Genomic DNA, 15,446 nt, shown 5'->3' with positions numbered 1-15,446 from the left:
AACTTGGAATGTTCTGTTTGCACCTCTACCTATCTGATATCTCTGAGGTTCCCCAGCGCAATCTAAAAAGTATAGGCTATAGAATCAAATTTAGGTTCTTAGTATAACCCTTCATTGCCACCCTACCTTTCCTTCCTGGGTTTTTGTAGTAACCAGCATTGATATGGCCCTAATGCCTCCCACCTCCTGGTAATTCTTTCTTACATCATACAAGAGTTGACCTGCATGACCAATACAATATGGAAGAGGTAATGATATGCCATTTCCAAGACAGAGACAAGATACAGGAGCTTCTTTCCTGGAGTGGGTGGGTATGTGGGAATCTCCACACACTCATACCATTACTTGTTTCCACGGAAAGCGAGTTTTCGTGTCATCAGCTACCCTCCAGAGAGGCCCATGAAGTAAAGACTCCAGTCAGATCTCTGGTCAGAAGCCATGCAACTGAGCTCAGAGTGAGATCCTCCAGCCCCATTCAAGGCTTCAGATGATTCCAGCCCCGACCTACACCTTGCCTGCAACCTCATAAGAATCCCTGACTGAGAATTTCTTGGTAAACTGCTCCCAAATTCCTGACCCACAAATACTCTGAGATAATACATGGTGGTTGTTTCAAGTCAAAAAGTTGTGGATCCATTGTTCACAACAACAGAAAACTAGTACACTCCTATTCTCTCACAATTCCCTATCTCACACTTTTTCCTCTAGCTGGGAGTCGCCCAGCGACACTGTGGTGTTTCATACCTCTCTCCTATTCTTTCTCTTCTGTCAAGCTTAAATGTCTCCCCATTTCTTGCTAATTCTTGAGCATCTCTAAAGGAAGGCACCTACTCTAGGAAGCCATCTCGGAAGCCCATGTTAGACTCAGTGACCTCCCAACCTCTTTCTATTGGGAAATCCTGAGCCCTTAGCACTGTATTCCCAGAACTTACTGGTGTCTTAGTCAGCTGTCTATCACTGTAACAATTACTTCAGATGAGCAACTTATAAAGAGGAAAGGTTTATTTGGGTTCATGGTTTTAGAGGTTCCAGTCCACGATTGAGCAAAAATGTCACTCCATACCAAGACCTGGCAGAGGGGTGGGGTGCCAGTTGGTAATGGAAAGGAGTGTATTGGAGAACGAAACTGCTCACTTCATGGCCAGGAAGCAAAAAAGATCAAGGAAGGGCCTGAGGTCCCATAATCCCCTTCAAGAGCATGTCCCCCAAATGATCTAAAGACTTCTTACTAGTCCCCACCTCTCAAAGTTTAGAGTATCTCCCAGTAGTGCCACCCCGGGTACCAAGACATTCGCTCATGGGCCTTAGGAGACATTCCAGATCCAGACTCTAGTACTGGACAAAGAATAGGATTCTGACAAATATTTGTTGAACTGCATTTCTGATACATGCACAGTGGTATATGGGAAATCACACTGCTAGGAGGTGCTATTCATTTCACTAATTGTGGGGGTTCCTCTTAGTGTAGCAAGAGATGGTGTGTCATACATGTCACTCCATACCAAGTCAAGCTGCAGCATCTGATTATGTACCAACATTCATATTAATAAGCAATTTATAGTTCTAAACTGGTATTTACAAGAGGAAAACTAGTATTATTGCCTATAAGTCCACCTTATGTGAGTAACAACTAATAAAAATTAAGGCAGAGCACAGTTTTTTGCTCTTTTTCTTGGCTCTGGGTCAAATGAACTGCAAAGGGCAGGCAGTTTGCTTGAGGAATAATAAAGGAAGGAGGTGTAAATAAAGTGGGGTGGGGAATGTGGTTTTCTATGTTGCTTGATAACCATCATTTCAGGCCAACTAGCAAAACAGGATCAAGAACTCCAGAAGAAGCCCCACTTAGGTTTCCACAGGTCAAAGAGGGTGATGGTAAGAAATGAGATGATTGCATTCTTTCTCACAATACAGAGGTACTTTGGTGGGAAAAAATAATAACAAAAGCAAAGAACAAATCAGTAAGCTAGGACTTGTACTCTAAAAATAAAGCCCTAGAAAAGAAAGAAAAGCAAAAACATGGTGGTGAGGAAAGGGGAGTGTTAAATTATATTTCCCCTCAGATAAAATTTTAAAGCATGATAATATAAACTATTTAATATAAAATATCAAACCAGCTTAGACAGCCTTAGGATAAGCAAGATACAACATTGGTAAAAAGTACATACTTAAAAATAATAAGCATGATAGATTAGACAGATTTCTTTTTTAAACAAATTACCAAAGCATTCTCAAGACTCTGTTAACCAGATAATTTAATTATAATGGGGAACATTTTATAAGTTAGACTATAAAAAGTATAGTTTAAAAGCAATATGAGTAATAAACATATATGCTTTAAATAATTAATAAATTAGACGTAAAAATGTTTCATTGATGCAACCAGAACAAAACCTTTAGTGTTTGAAGGTGTAATAGCCCAATTTCTAAAAGTGTATTTATTATTTGTACAACATTTGAACAATGATCAACTTTTCTATAACAAGTCTCTTCTGCAAGAATTATAAAGATGGGCAAATTGGTAGCTGCTCTAACATTTATTTTCTGCTTTTCAAATCAGCTTCTAGTTCTCAAGAGACCTGAATATCTACCCTCTGTTCCAATGTCTCCTGCATCAAAAATCCAAGAGCTCTGAGGTCTCTGAAACAGGCAACTCTAAGAAGCCCCATAAGATGGACCAACCTTTATTACATAAACTGAAATGAAAATGAACGTTTATCAAAATCAACTGGAATTTTTACTTGGAATTGCCTATTGCATGCATCCTACTATTAATTATGCATTTAAGGATGGAAGTTCATAAAGCTCACCACCCCAATTATCCTCATGGACATTTTTATTTAGTCACCAGGGGGAGCTAATACTGCTCTGTGGGGAGGTAGAGTCCCAAGAATCAGATTTTTTTTTTTTTTAAGGAAAAATAGATGTGGCAATAAATATAATTCAAATATGATCCACAGTGTCTAAAAGGTAAGTATATCCTACATGCAAAAAAATAGGTATATGTCATTTTGTTGTTGTTAAACAAAGAAGTTAGAAAAAAATAGGAAAGCCATCAATAGAGCCCTGCTGTGCTTAATGGAGGACATGTAGGAACCCAGTCATTTATGGTTGTCTTCGGTCTTACTCACCATCCTGATTTTGCACATTTGCCCATTTGTTGCACTGACCCTGTTATTTTCTTGGTTTGAAGTACTACTGTGATTCTATATTCTAACAGCTAATCATTTACCCAAAAATATCCCACATAATTACATCATAATTATATTGAAACAAATGTTTCTTTACCCTTTTGCTTTCAAACATTCCCTTCTGTTCCAGATATATTTTTTTAGCACTTTTAATGTGTGTTCAAAGAGTTCTACCCAATAATCTACTTAAATTCATCCTACAATTCACCCAGGAGACTCAATTCCTTTAAACTACGAGAAGCTCCAGTTGGAACAAAGAGGGGGAAAGGTTTCAGAGTTTGTGGAATAATCACCTCTAATCGATCAATTTCCCCTGAAGGTAAAGCTGAAAGAAAGGAGGAGTGAAGAGTTCCAGTCCAATTCCTTGAAGTTTAAAGGAACTAAGCCCTGAGGCACAGTGTAGAATGATTCTGGCCTTCCCCTCCCAAGACCTATTAAGAGGTCATAGATCTTTGTGACATTGCTGCCATTCCCTAAAGACAAGATCCCCAGCCATAGGCTTAGCACAAAGAGAAGGGTGAGGAAATAGTCTACTTTCAACAGCTTCTTTAGCAACCCCACTACCTTAAAAAGGAAGTAGCTACCAGTTCAGCATCTTAAGAGTAATATATATATATATATATATATATATATATATATATATATATATAAAGTGCAGTCAGGTAAAAATGTAAAAAATTCAACACTGTAGTTTTATCATGTTGAATTTCACATTTGAGAACAGGCTAAGTGTGGAAGAGCGCTTATGTGCACACAACTGTGTCCAAATAGCTAAACATTGCCCTGCTTACAAGGTAGGCTGAATGGTCTCAGAAGGCCTAAGAAATAGTGGGTCTCTTTAATTCATCTTCCCCACAAAAGAGACCCCACTGTTTCCACATCCCAAATACAGCTCTTCATTTATAATTTTTACACTCTCCACAGGGACAAACTGACAGCTTTAATTACCATCAATGACCATCAAGGACATGGTAGAAATTCTCGAATACATTCTCTCATGGTTTGTGTTCTTGACATTTTATTTGCAATTTTTGGCAACTGAATCCTGAAACCACACAATTAGATACTTTTATATTCGTGATTGACTATACAACTGAGGCAAAATAATTTCTCTAAAATTGTTATGATTTTACAGATAACCAAAGGTAAATTTTCTGTGGCACAGATAATAATGTTAGTTTTCTTATTAAATTCTATTCCTTTTTAATACTAATTTTATAAAACTCAAATTAATCAAAGAATACATCACATGTGAATATAGTTAAAACCTGTAAAGGATATTCTCCACTTCAGTTTTTCTTATTAAAAAAAAAAAAAAGATGGAGTGAATGCTCCCATTCATTTTCTATTTTAGGAGATTTTACCCTTCAGGAACTTTCCATTTATACTCAGTAGCTATCTTGTGATTTATAAGTTATTAAAGCAGACTGAGAGAAAAAGTACCTAATTAAAAGATGGACATCAAAAATATAGATAAATATTTCTTTAAGATACCCTTTTAATATTTAAACCATTTAATTATGATCAACTAATAAGTGTAATAGCTCATCATCCGTAATGAAAAAACAGAACTCTCCAGTACAGCACTTTTATAAATCCCAATTACTTTACCCAAAAGCATTCAAAGAGCTTTGAGAAAATAATGAACCTAAAAATGATTATTCTACATCCACATTTTAGAAGAACATTTCACAAGTATATCAAACAGAAAAATAGCAGGCCAGGTACCAACATTAAGAAATTCTGTTACAGCAAAATCACTGTGGAAATAATAAAGCTTTTATAGCAGGCAATGCTTGAACTGACCTCTTTCTCCAAGTTGGAAAAGGGAGATCATTCAGTTGACCACTCAGAGGTTAAAACCAATTATGGGAGATTACTCTTCCTTGGTAAATGCATAGAAAAACTTAGTCATAACCCTGGGAGATGAAGATACTGACACACCCAGCCCTTTCTCTAAAACTGAGAGCAGCAGAGATTTGGTGAAGTAACTGATAAACAAAAGCAGTGATCTCTGAAAAATAGAGTACATTATCAGAGGGTAGATAGGATATTCTGAATATTTAGCAACTAATCAGAAAGGGGTCATACATAGGCATCCCAGTACAAATCAGACCTTCCTCCTGAGAGCAGATAAATACTGCTCCAGGTAGCTAGTGTCCTCACTCTCTGAATCACTTGTATCACATCTCCTAATAGTGCTGTGAACCATACCCCACAAAATTATTCAAGGATAATCCCACGTAATTTTAACTAATCTCATTCACACAAAATCCTCAAATTTCGACAATGATTTTAAAAGTTTTCTGCAAGAAAATTGCAGGACATTGGCAGTCAAGCACAAGTAATCAACAAGAAAATGGCACATCTAGTTCTTTTACTTCTAGTAAAAGCTCTTTGTTAACCATAGTTTGAAAAAGGGAGCAAAAAGGATTAATTTAATCAGAGCTGACCTAAAGTTTGCAAACAAAATTGGGATTATCAGGAAAGTTATTTAAACTAAGGGCTTAAATCCACTACTGACAATGATACACCTTGTGGAGAAATATATTACAAGTTCTCTCTTTGCTGGTTTTGGGAGATACCTTTTTCAATTCTAACGTCATTAAAATTAATTTTAAAAATAAATGAAAGATCAAAATAACAAAATTATTTAAAACCTGTGTACAGCTCATCCTTATCTAATTTTTCTTTCCTTTTTAATGCCATACAATACCTATACCTATATAATGAATTAATAAATACATATTATGAAAGCACATGCCAAATTTTTTATCAAAAATATTTAGAAGCCATCAATTTAAAAACTAAGATTCATGTTGTAAATGGGATCTATAAAGGCCATGAAACTGTATTTGGGAGGCTTAGAGAGATATGGAAAATGAAGTAAGCTAACACTTAGAAATATTTTAGGTAGAACCCAAAGAACTCATCAAATTGAAGAGAAATGGTGAAGTGACATTGATAGTACTTAATTAATATAGAAATAATTAATATGTAAATTATTAATAAAATATGAATAATTAATTATATAGAAGTTAATATATAAATCTCCAAATACAACTTATAATGCCTTAAGCCTAATATAAACTAAAAATATCAAAATATCACATTTATTTCATGTAATTTATTTCAACTAATAATAAGAAAAACAGCAAAAATAAGCTCTAAAAGCAGTTTCAATATGCTTCTACAAAAATATTACTTCAAGCCAGTGCATTGGTGCACACCTAGAATCCCAGCAGCTCAGGAGGCTGAGGCAGAAGAATCACAAGTTCAAGGTCAGCCTCAGCAATTTAGTGAGGCCCTAAGCAACTCAAGGAGAGAGACCCTGTCTCAAAATAAAAAGAGAGCTGGGGATGTGGCTCAGTGGTTAAGCACCCCTGGATTTATTATAATCCTTAGTACAAAAAAAAAAAAAAACCACTTCATTCTGTAACACATTTATTTCTCATATTCCCACTGCCAATAGAACTAGCTATCAGAGTACTACTATCCAGTGGAACCAACTGGCCTTTAATTTACCACAACCATACAACAAATATATACTTGCTTTCACTTTTTAAAAAAATTATTTGGCTAAAAAATAATAATGATCATAATATTGCAAACATCTTAAGATTTCAATTCATAAAAAAATGTGAAGCTTCCAGGCAGTATCCTAACTTTCAAAATGAAATTTAGTGAACATACTACTGTATATTGATGTACAGCATTCACTCATCAAATCTGTTCATTTTCCTCAAAACCACAAATTATCATGGAAATATTTGTAAATTTTGTAAAAAAAATAAATAAACAAATAAAAAGAAAAGACATGAATTTGTTTAGGACTTTATAAATCTGTTCTGCAAATACATTCCCCCAAACAAGGGCAGATTTACTACCACTTCCACCTACCCAACATCAATAGTACGAATAGTACGGTGGGCAGTGGGTTAAAACTAATACAACACCATTTAGTGTTTTCTGCATTTACACCCAAGCAATTCACATTAATGATGTGAAAGAACACTTAACAGACAACTCAAGTTTTCAAATTAGCAGGAGAGAGAGAAAAATGACTCAGAACAAGCATCCTGCATTACTAAACGCACTTTACACATTTATCCTGTTAAGTGTAGCTTAGTTTTGATGATTTACAATGCTGGGTTCTTACTCAGTTTTGTAAGCATAATAAAGTCTCAGTAATCTCAGCCTTCCCCATAGCACCCTGCTATTAAATCTTTGTTGAGAAGTGTGATGAGACCCCTCTGGCTTCTAGCCCTCCCCACCCCCTGAGGGAATTGGCAAGAAATGATAGGGTTTGTGGATTAGTAAAATGAGAGGTTCTCTGTGCTTTTCCTTCTTTAAATATATATTTTGATAATCTGTCTTCTGCATCAGAGAGTCCCAACAGCATTAGAGTGTTGATTCCCCTCCTTTCCCAGCCTCCAGGAAAAAGACAGCAAGGCCAGGGCCAGGCAGGTGGTTTCCATCTACAGCTACAACTGAAGAGTGGGATTTAATTTTTTCCTTCACCTTTCCCCCCATTCCTTCAAGCAAGGACAAGATGTAATCTATTTACACGTGCTGGACTGTGGACTAGAGGAAAACTGTACCATGAGACAAAGATGACGAACTCATCTGCAAGTTACCTTGTCCCCTGCTAGCTTTAGGGATTATTTTGTCCTTTCTGATATCAAGGATGCTTGTCCAGAACAGTATTCACATTCCAGAATACCCCTCAGAGATAGACTCCATGAACTATGTGAGTGACACCCTCACTCTCTATTCTTACAACCCTCGCTGGATCCTGTCTATACTTATATTGACTCATGACCTGGAATAGTCCTAATCTTCAAGTTGACTTTCAAGTCTGAGACTAGAATTGACCGTCTTATTCTACATTTGACCTTCATCTTCCAAGGCCTAGCTTGGTCATTTGGCAAGACTGTCCCAGGATATCAAGTTTTCTAGTGTGAAATAAATCTGTTTTCCTTGAGTCAGACTCTAGAAGGAATGTGCATCATCCTTGGGGAGAAAAGTCACCAAATGATTAGCTTTGAAGTTACCAAGAGGAAGAACTCAGGCAGGGTTTCTGTGGCCTTCTCAGAGCAGAACCACACTGAGTAACCCCACAGGCATCAGACAATGGAATACCTGTTTTCTGTTATTTGCAAATCAACCAGTTGCAAGGCTTCTTTCTCTTCAAATTCTACTCTACAATTAACCATCCGGTTCTCAGAATTCCCTCTTTCTTCATACGAATTATTCTCAAACTGAGTAAAGTCAAACATCTAGGTAAAAAATTACAAGATTAACAGAAGGGAAGTCACAAGGATCAAAGAACATGATGAAAAAGTGTGGAAGAGTCTATGACACGTCAGGGGATATAGCTCAGTGGTAGAGAATGTGCTTAGTATTCATGAGGCCCTGGGTCCCATCCCTAGCACTGCAAAAAAAAAAAAAAAAAAGTCTATGAAACACACAGGGAGAAAGACTGGGGAGGAATATGAGGAAGTTAAGAGTCTTAGAGAGTGTACAAGAACCAGAGGCAAATTTACAAAGATACAAATGGGCCAGATAAAGGTAGAAGGAATGAAAAGAACAATAAAATATAGAAAGAATAAAATCAAGGGAGAGGGAGAAAACAAATACAAATGCAAAGGCCCTCCTTTGATAAATACAGCATCTAGTCAGTTGAAAGGAAAAAGAGAAAACAAAACCAGTACCAAGACAGTAAACTGAAGCAGGAGGCGGCAAATGCCGGGAGCCAGTCCTGTCCTACCTGCTTATACTAAGAAGGTATGAACCAAAGAGAAGGCAGACAACTCCTGACTTTTTTTTTTTTTTGGTACCTGGGATTGAACTCAGGGGCACTTGATTGCTGAGCCACATCCCCAGCCCTATTTTGTATTTTATTTAGAGACAAGGTCTTATTTAGCGCCTCACTTTTGCTGAGGCTGGCTTCACACTCTCGATCCTCTTGCCTCAGCCTCCCAAGCCGCTGGGATTACAGGTGCATCTCCTGACTTTTTTCAAATTAAAATGCTTCCAAGTGTCCTTCGTCTTTTCCAGATCAGAATTCCTCAGCCAATTTAAATTTCAATTTTAACGCCTTCAACAAATGTGAACAACTCCCAGTTTTCTCCCTGCCCCCAGCCTTTTTGCTCTCTCCCCACCTTCCACGTTGGCTTTGCCTCCTGAATCTATCTTCACCCCCAAAATCGTCCTGAATAACAGCAAACAGGCTCCAGGCTCTTCAGATCCACTCTTTCCTGATGTGTTGCCTTTGTTTGCCTATATTTGGTTCAAATGTGATGGTTATGTGAGCACGGGGCAGCTGCCCTGCTTTTAGAAAGCTTAAAAATAAAAATAAACCAAATATTTTATTGGGTATTTTTTAAGAAAACAATTATTACCCCATAAATGTTACCTTCACCCCACCATGTGCAGAAAATCCAACTTTTACTGCACAGATATTATTTAAGTTGTATGAGACAGAAATAACGCCTCTCGCTTCTGTTCTACTTCCTAGGGCTGAAGAGAGAATGCTGAGGTGGGCACTCCACAAAAAGTAAACACTAAACGGAACTTGAAGTTTGAGTTTTATTAAATTACTTGAATCTTAACATAGCCTAAGGCTGAGGGTATAGCTCACCTAGCATGTACGGGGCCCTGGGTTCTATTCCCAGTACCACAAAATTTAATAAATTAACAAAAATTAAAAATAAAGTAACCCTAAACATAAGAAAAGACCCCTACTTCCCTTGGATAAGATTTCTTGCTAGCTTAGTGTACACTGAGCAGGTCACTTGGGTTCACAGGCTCTAGTTCCTATGACTTGACCCTAACGTGAGTGTTGATTCTACTTTAGTAAAGCTTCCTTTAAAGTCCCGGCCAACCCAATTAAGGAAAACTGTACCATGAGACAAAGAATATCTTATTAATCTGCATTTAATAAGAGTTTTCTCAATAATACATTTTGATGAAAGCAGGCATTAAATCAAGTCAATTAAAAGTGTGTGAGCTAGAAAATGTAAATATCCACAAAGAATATCAATACACACCCAACAGGATGCCAACATTTAACAGATGGACAATGTAGCGAGGACATACAAGCACTAGAACTCTGACATACTGCTGGTGAGAGTGTAAAAGGTTACAATCATTTTGGAAATGGGTTTGGAAGTTTTTCATACAGACAAAAGTATCCTACCCCCATTCACTCTCTCAGAGACTCAGCAATTCTACACCTATGTTTTCAATCCAAGAGAAATAAAATACATGTCCACAAAAATATCTATATAAGAACTTGATTCATAATAGCCCCAAACTAAAAATAACCAAAATGTCTATCAACAAGAGAACAGAAAACAAACTGGCATATTCATACAAGGGCAGTAGTAGTATTCATTCATGCTGAATACTACTCAGCAAGAAAAAGCCACACACTACTATGCCAAGCAGAGTAACACATGCCCGTAATTCCAGATACTTGGGAGGCTGAGATGGGAGGATCTGAGGCTGGCCTGGGCAACTAGGCAAGAATTGGTCTCCAAACAAAAAGAAAAAGAAAAGATACTATGTAGATACACAATAACATGAAGAAATCTCACTGACATGCCAAAACAAAGAAGCTGGGAAAGAAATCATAGTTTATGATCCCATTTATAACAGGTAAAACAAATCTATGGCTTAAGAACTTAGAAACTGGTTAGTTCTGATGCAGAATTATTGATCAGCAAGGAATATGTGGAAACTTCTAGGGTGTAAAAAATTATATCTAAAAAGGAATGTGTGACCTGGGTTTATGCATTTTGCCAAAGTTCGTTGTTACATACTTATTATTAATTTCACTAAATGTGGCATTAAAATTTATAGCATTTCAAATTATAAACAATATTGAACTCTAGTAGTTGGTTTGCTTACTTTGGTTGTATGAGTTAGCAATTTTGAAACTACTTACTGTGTATTCTAGGTTCTAACAAATGACTAAACACTTGGAAGATGATGGCAATCAGGTTTTTGTCTACTAAAGAAGGCAAATTCCAATATATAAGAGAAATAGACTAGGTATGATGTATCCAAGATATTGGATTGGATTGGAGATATCAATCTGAACACAGGGCAGAAATACACGTGTGTATATACTTACACATGTGTAAAATTTTCCAACTATATTATGTGTATATTATATGTCTTATATTAAGTATGCACATACATTTTCTAGTTCTGGTAGCTAAGAGATCTATAGACAATGGTATACTTGTAGCAATGAGTGCATTAATAAAGTACTCATATCTTGACATATAACTACCTTGTCCTCTTAAATGAACCAGGGCTCCATAAATAAACAAACAAACAAATAAAACAAAACAAAGCATTTTTTTTAAAGGGCTGATCGCAGAACCAGGACAAAAACGAAAAGAAAAAAAACACACACACACATGATGACCTAAAGCATTTGTTAAATAACGAGGGAAACATTAAACAGACACAAGATCCAGTTTGAACGTACACCCATTGACAAAGACTAAAGCAAGAATCAAAATATTGATACTAATGAATTATGACCCACTGAATCAATAAAAATGCAAGAGTCCACAGTGATATGAATAAATTAAGAACAAATGAATAAGAAAGGAAATTGCAGCTGGCCAACTAACAACAGAAATCATGGAATTACAATGGATACAAAAAATGTGCGTGAAAGTTTTATGAAGTTGGGGATATTTACATAGCATCAAAGTATGTTCCCATAAAGTATCTTTGTGCTGTATACAAAGGGAAATGGTAACTTGACATTAGAGAAGGTTGGCAGACACCACTTAAACAAGTATTCAGGGTTAACATCACCAACTTTGGAAAAAACCAATATCATGTACTTCATGCTGTACTAAGGAGACGGAATCACTTTGGTGTCCCTGTTACAAGTATATAACCTGAATATAATAATGAAGAGACATCAGACAACCAAACTGATAGGTATTCTAGAAAGTAAATGCAGGTGTTCTTCAAAAATGCCCTGATTAAGAAAGACAAAGAGGGGCTGGGGATGTGGCTCAAGCGGTATTGCGCTCTCCTGGCATGCGTGTGGCCCGAGTTCGATCCTCAGCACCACAGACAAACAAAGATGTGGTGTCCGCTGAGAACTAGAAAATAAATATTAGAAAATTCTCTCTCTCTCTCTCTCTCTCTCTCTCTCTCACTTTCTCACTCTGTCTTTAAAAAAAAAAAAAGAAAAAAGAAAGACAAAGAAAGGCTAAGAGGCCATTCCATATTAAAGGAGGCATGACAATAAAATGTCATGTATGATTCCAAATCCTGCATAAGTGGGAATAAACCATCAAGAACACGTTCAGACATAATTTAATTTCACTTAATACTTAAACTTAAATATAATTTGTAGATTAAATAATAGTATCTATCAGTGTTAAACATGAAACTTCCTTGATTTTGGTAAATATACTGGAGTGATATAGGTTAATGTATCTGTTCATAGGAAATACAAAGGATGAACTTGTGGAAGTAGGGAAGATATCTTGAACCTTTCTTCAACTGATAACAAAAGAAAGGGAGGAGAGAAAGGAGGGAGAGGGAGGAAGTCTATAAATGGTAAATGAGACAAAATGTAAGTAATTGCTGAACCAGATAAATAATATATGTGAATAATATTATTTATATAAGTTTTTACAGTTAGCATTTATATCAAAATAAGTTACCCCCACAAAAAATACATAAGCTCTGCTAAAAATATTTACATGGCCAATATGTATTATTCCAAAAAAAATTATAATGAACTTTTCAAAAGGAATATTCCATGATCTTATAAACTTGCTCACTATAATTCCTTCTTGAAGAGCCAAGTGGAGGAGTGGTACACATATACATTATAGCCACAATACATGTTAATAAAGGATCCTATTTGACTGTACTTAATTCCAATATTTCCACAATAATCTGTTCAGGAACCTTGTTAAAATGGAATACCCATTAAAATCTTACCAAAATATATCTATGAAAAAGAGTTGGAGAACCATTTGTTTAGTAAATTCACTTCCTATACACAGTTAATTGAAGAAAGATCTGTGCTAGGAAAATAAGAGACAGACAGACAGACACACACACACACACACACACACACACACACAGAGTGATCTCAACTTCGAATAAGAAGACAAAAACAAGTATAAAAATAGATATCTATCTAATAATCTCACCCAAGCACAGAAGCATACTTGTAGGCTATCCAGTCATCCTCTTGGTATCCATTTGATTCTAGGACCCCCCCCCACCCAGAGGATATTAAAGCTCATGGACGTTTAGTTTCTTATAAGAAATGGCATAGAATTTACAGAATAATTTGCATAGAATAATCTACACACATCTTCCTGCATACTTTAAATCATCTCTATTACTCATAATACCTAATACAATGCATATGATTCATAAAGAGTTGTTATACTGTATTATGGAGGGAAGAATAACAAAAGTCTGAACTTGATCAGGACAGATGCTTTTTGTTTTCTCAAGTATTTTTGTTCTATACTTCATTAAATTGATGGATACAGAATCCAAGACAATGATTTTTAAAGAGGGTTGATATTCAACAAATTGAATTTCAGTTTCATTTAGTCATTACATCAAACATACTATTGTTCATGCGATTCTAAACCTGACTCTTCCAATGAACTGCATATCAGAAAGCCTGCAGGCCTTAGTGAGGACCTGCTATAGGCCAAGCACTGTGCTAGACTCAGAAAATGCAGCAATGAATACATTTCCAGCCGGCCATGAGTTCTTAGTCCAATGAGGGAGTTAGAAAAGTGAACGCATTTAGTGAAGACTGTGGTATCAAGGGCTGAGGACATAGCCTAGTCGTAATGTGCTCACATGTGTGAAGCTAGGAGTTCAATTTCTAGCACCAAAAAATAAGCCTAAGTGTCAGATTTTATGGAGACACAAATTCAGACAGAGAGGGACTGAGATATTTCCTCGAGGAGACAACATTGAAGCAAAATAAGCAAAGGCATGCTAAATTTCCTGAGAAAAATGTTCAAAAAGCTTTTTTAAAAACTTTATTTCAGTCATTTAATATTACATTCTTCCTGCATGGTATCACTGCATTTAAAAAAAAAAAAAGAAATAAAAGAAAAGAAGGTAAAAGAAAGCATATCCACTATCCACCAGCTATTAAAATCTAGGTGGTTGTAATTCAAAACCTAAAAAGGACTTTAATATACTGTGGTTGCCTCAAATAACCATCTTGAAATTCTGGCAAAAGCACCTTTAGACTTACCTAGATTTCAAGTATAGGAGTAAAATAATTGGAAGAGAAAAATCACATAGAGGAATAAACAGAAAAAAATCAAAAATAGAACAGTCTGAGAAGACAAGAAGCGCTAAGTATTGTTTACCTGTCAGCTGACATTGATTAATCTTGTGTTCTGTGATATCGCTCAGTGATTCAAACACCTGGAGGCAACTGTCGCAGCTGTGCACAGCTTCGTCTTCCAACTCCTCCCCGTCTTCCGGCCTCTTCTTACAATCTATTGCCTCTCCATCTTCAGTCTTGTCTTCAAGTTTACAGTTGGGGTCTGAAAGAAAACCAAGACTGTAAGTATGGGGTTTAAAGACAGGTTCTTTTAAAGTAACATTTAATCTTCTTGCTGCCAAAAACAGAAACACTATTCTCCTTGAAGCTGCAGTAGGAGGGTTTCATTGCAGATTTTATTACAGAAGGATCAAAAGTGAACGTTCCCTAAAATTTGTCAGTTTTTGATGATTAAAGGAGTTCTTCCTTTTCCCCCATCTGCAGCCCCTTTTCCTACCTCTCCCTTCAAGTAACCTGTCCACCCATAAGATTAACTTTGTCATTTTTTTCCACAGCCTTTTAGGAGCTTTTTCTTAAAAGAGAAAGATAAATCACTTCTACAATTAAACAGTCTCCAATGCAAACGGGCGGGGGGAACACTGTACTTAAGAATGAACTTCTTTTCTGTTAAATATACTCTTCATGGGAAATTACCAGAATTACATAAAAGTCTAGACTAAGCTAAGCTAATTACCATAGGCACAAAATTGACCTTTACTTATAAATTGGTCAAAACACACAGTTGCTCCATTATTTGTTAGAAGGCAATAGCAAAACAAGCTGTACCACACAGAAAAACATTCTTTCAAACACAAACTCAAGTGTAAATATATCAGTATGTCTTTTGTTTTCGAAATCATGAGGAAAAAAGAAAACATAGGAAGAGCAATTATGAATCA

General features: G+C 36.2%; 1 protein-coding gene across 3 annotated transcripts in view; it reads right to left on the bottom strand.

The window, feature by feature from the left end:
* Positions 1 to 15,446, bottom strand: part of Znf521 (zinc finger protein 521) — a 270,296-nt gene that overhangs the window by 226,287 nt on the left and 28,563 nt on the right. For all 3 annotated transcript variants that reach the window (XM_026388051.2, XM_026388050.2, XM_026388052.2), the window contains exon 3: positions 14,591 to 14,770. In XM_026388051.2, coding sequence (XP_026243836.1) covers positions 14,591 to 14,770 — 180 coding nt within the window. The remainder of the gene's footprint in view (positions 1 to 14,590; positions 14,771 to 15,446) is intronic.

This window comes from Urocitellus parryii, chromosome 13 (genome assembly GCF_045843805.1).
Source record: "Urocitellus parryii isolate mUroPar1 chromosome 13, mUroPar1.hap1, whole genome shotgun sequence".
NCBI lineage: Eukaryota > Metazoa > Chordata > Mammalia > Rodentia > Sciuridae > Urocitellus > Urocitellus parryii.
The sequence above is the reverse complement of the archived record's forward strand: the minus strand, read 5'-3'. Positions and strand labels throughout refer to the sequence as shown.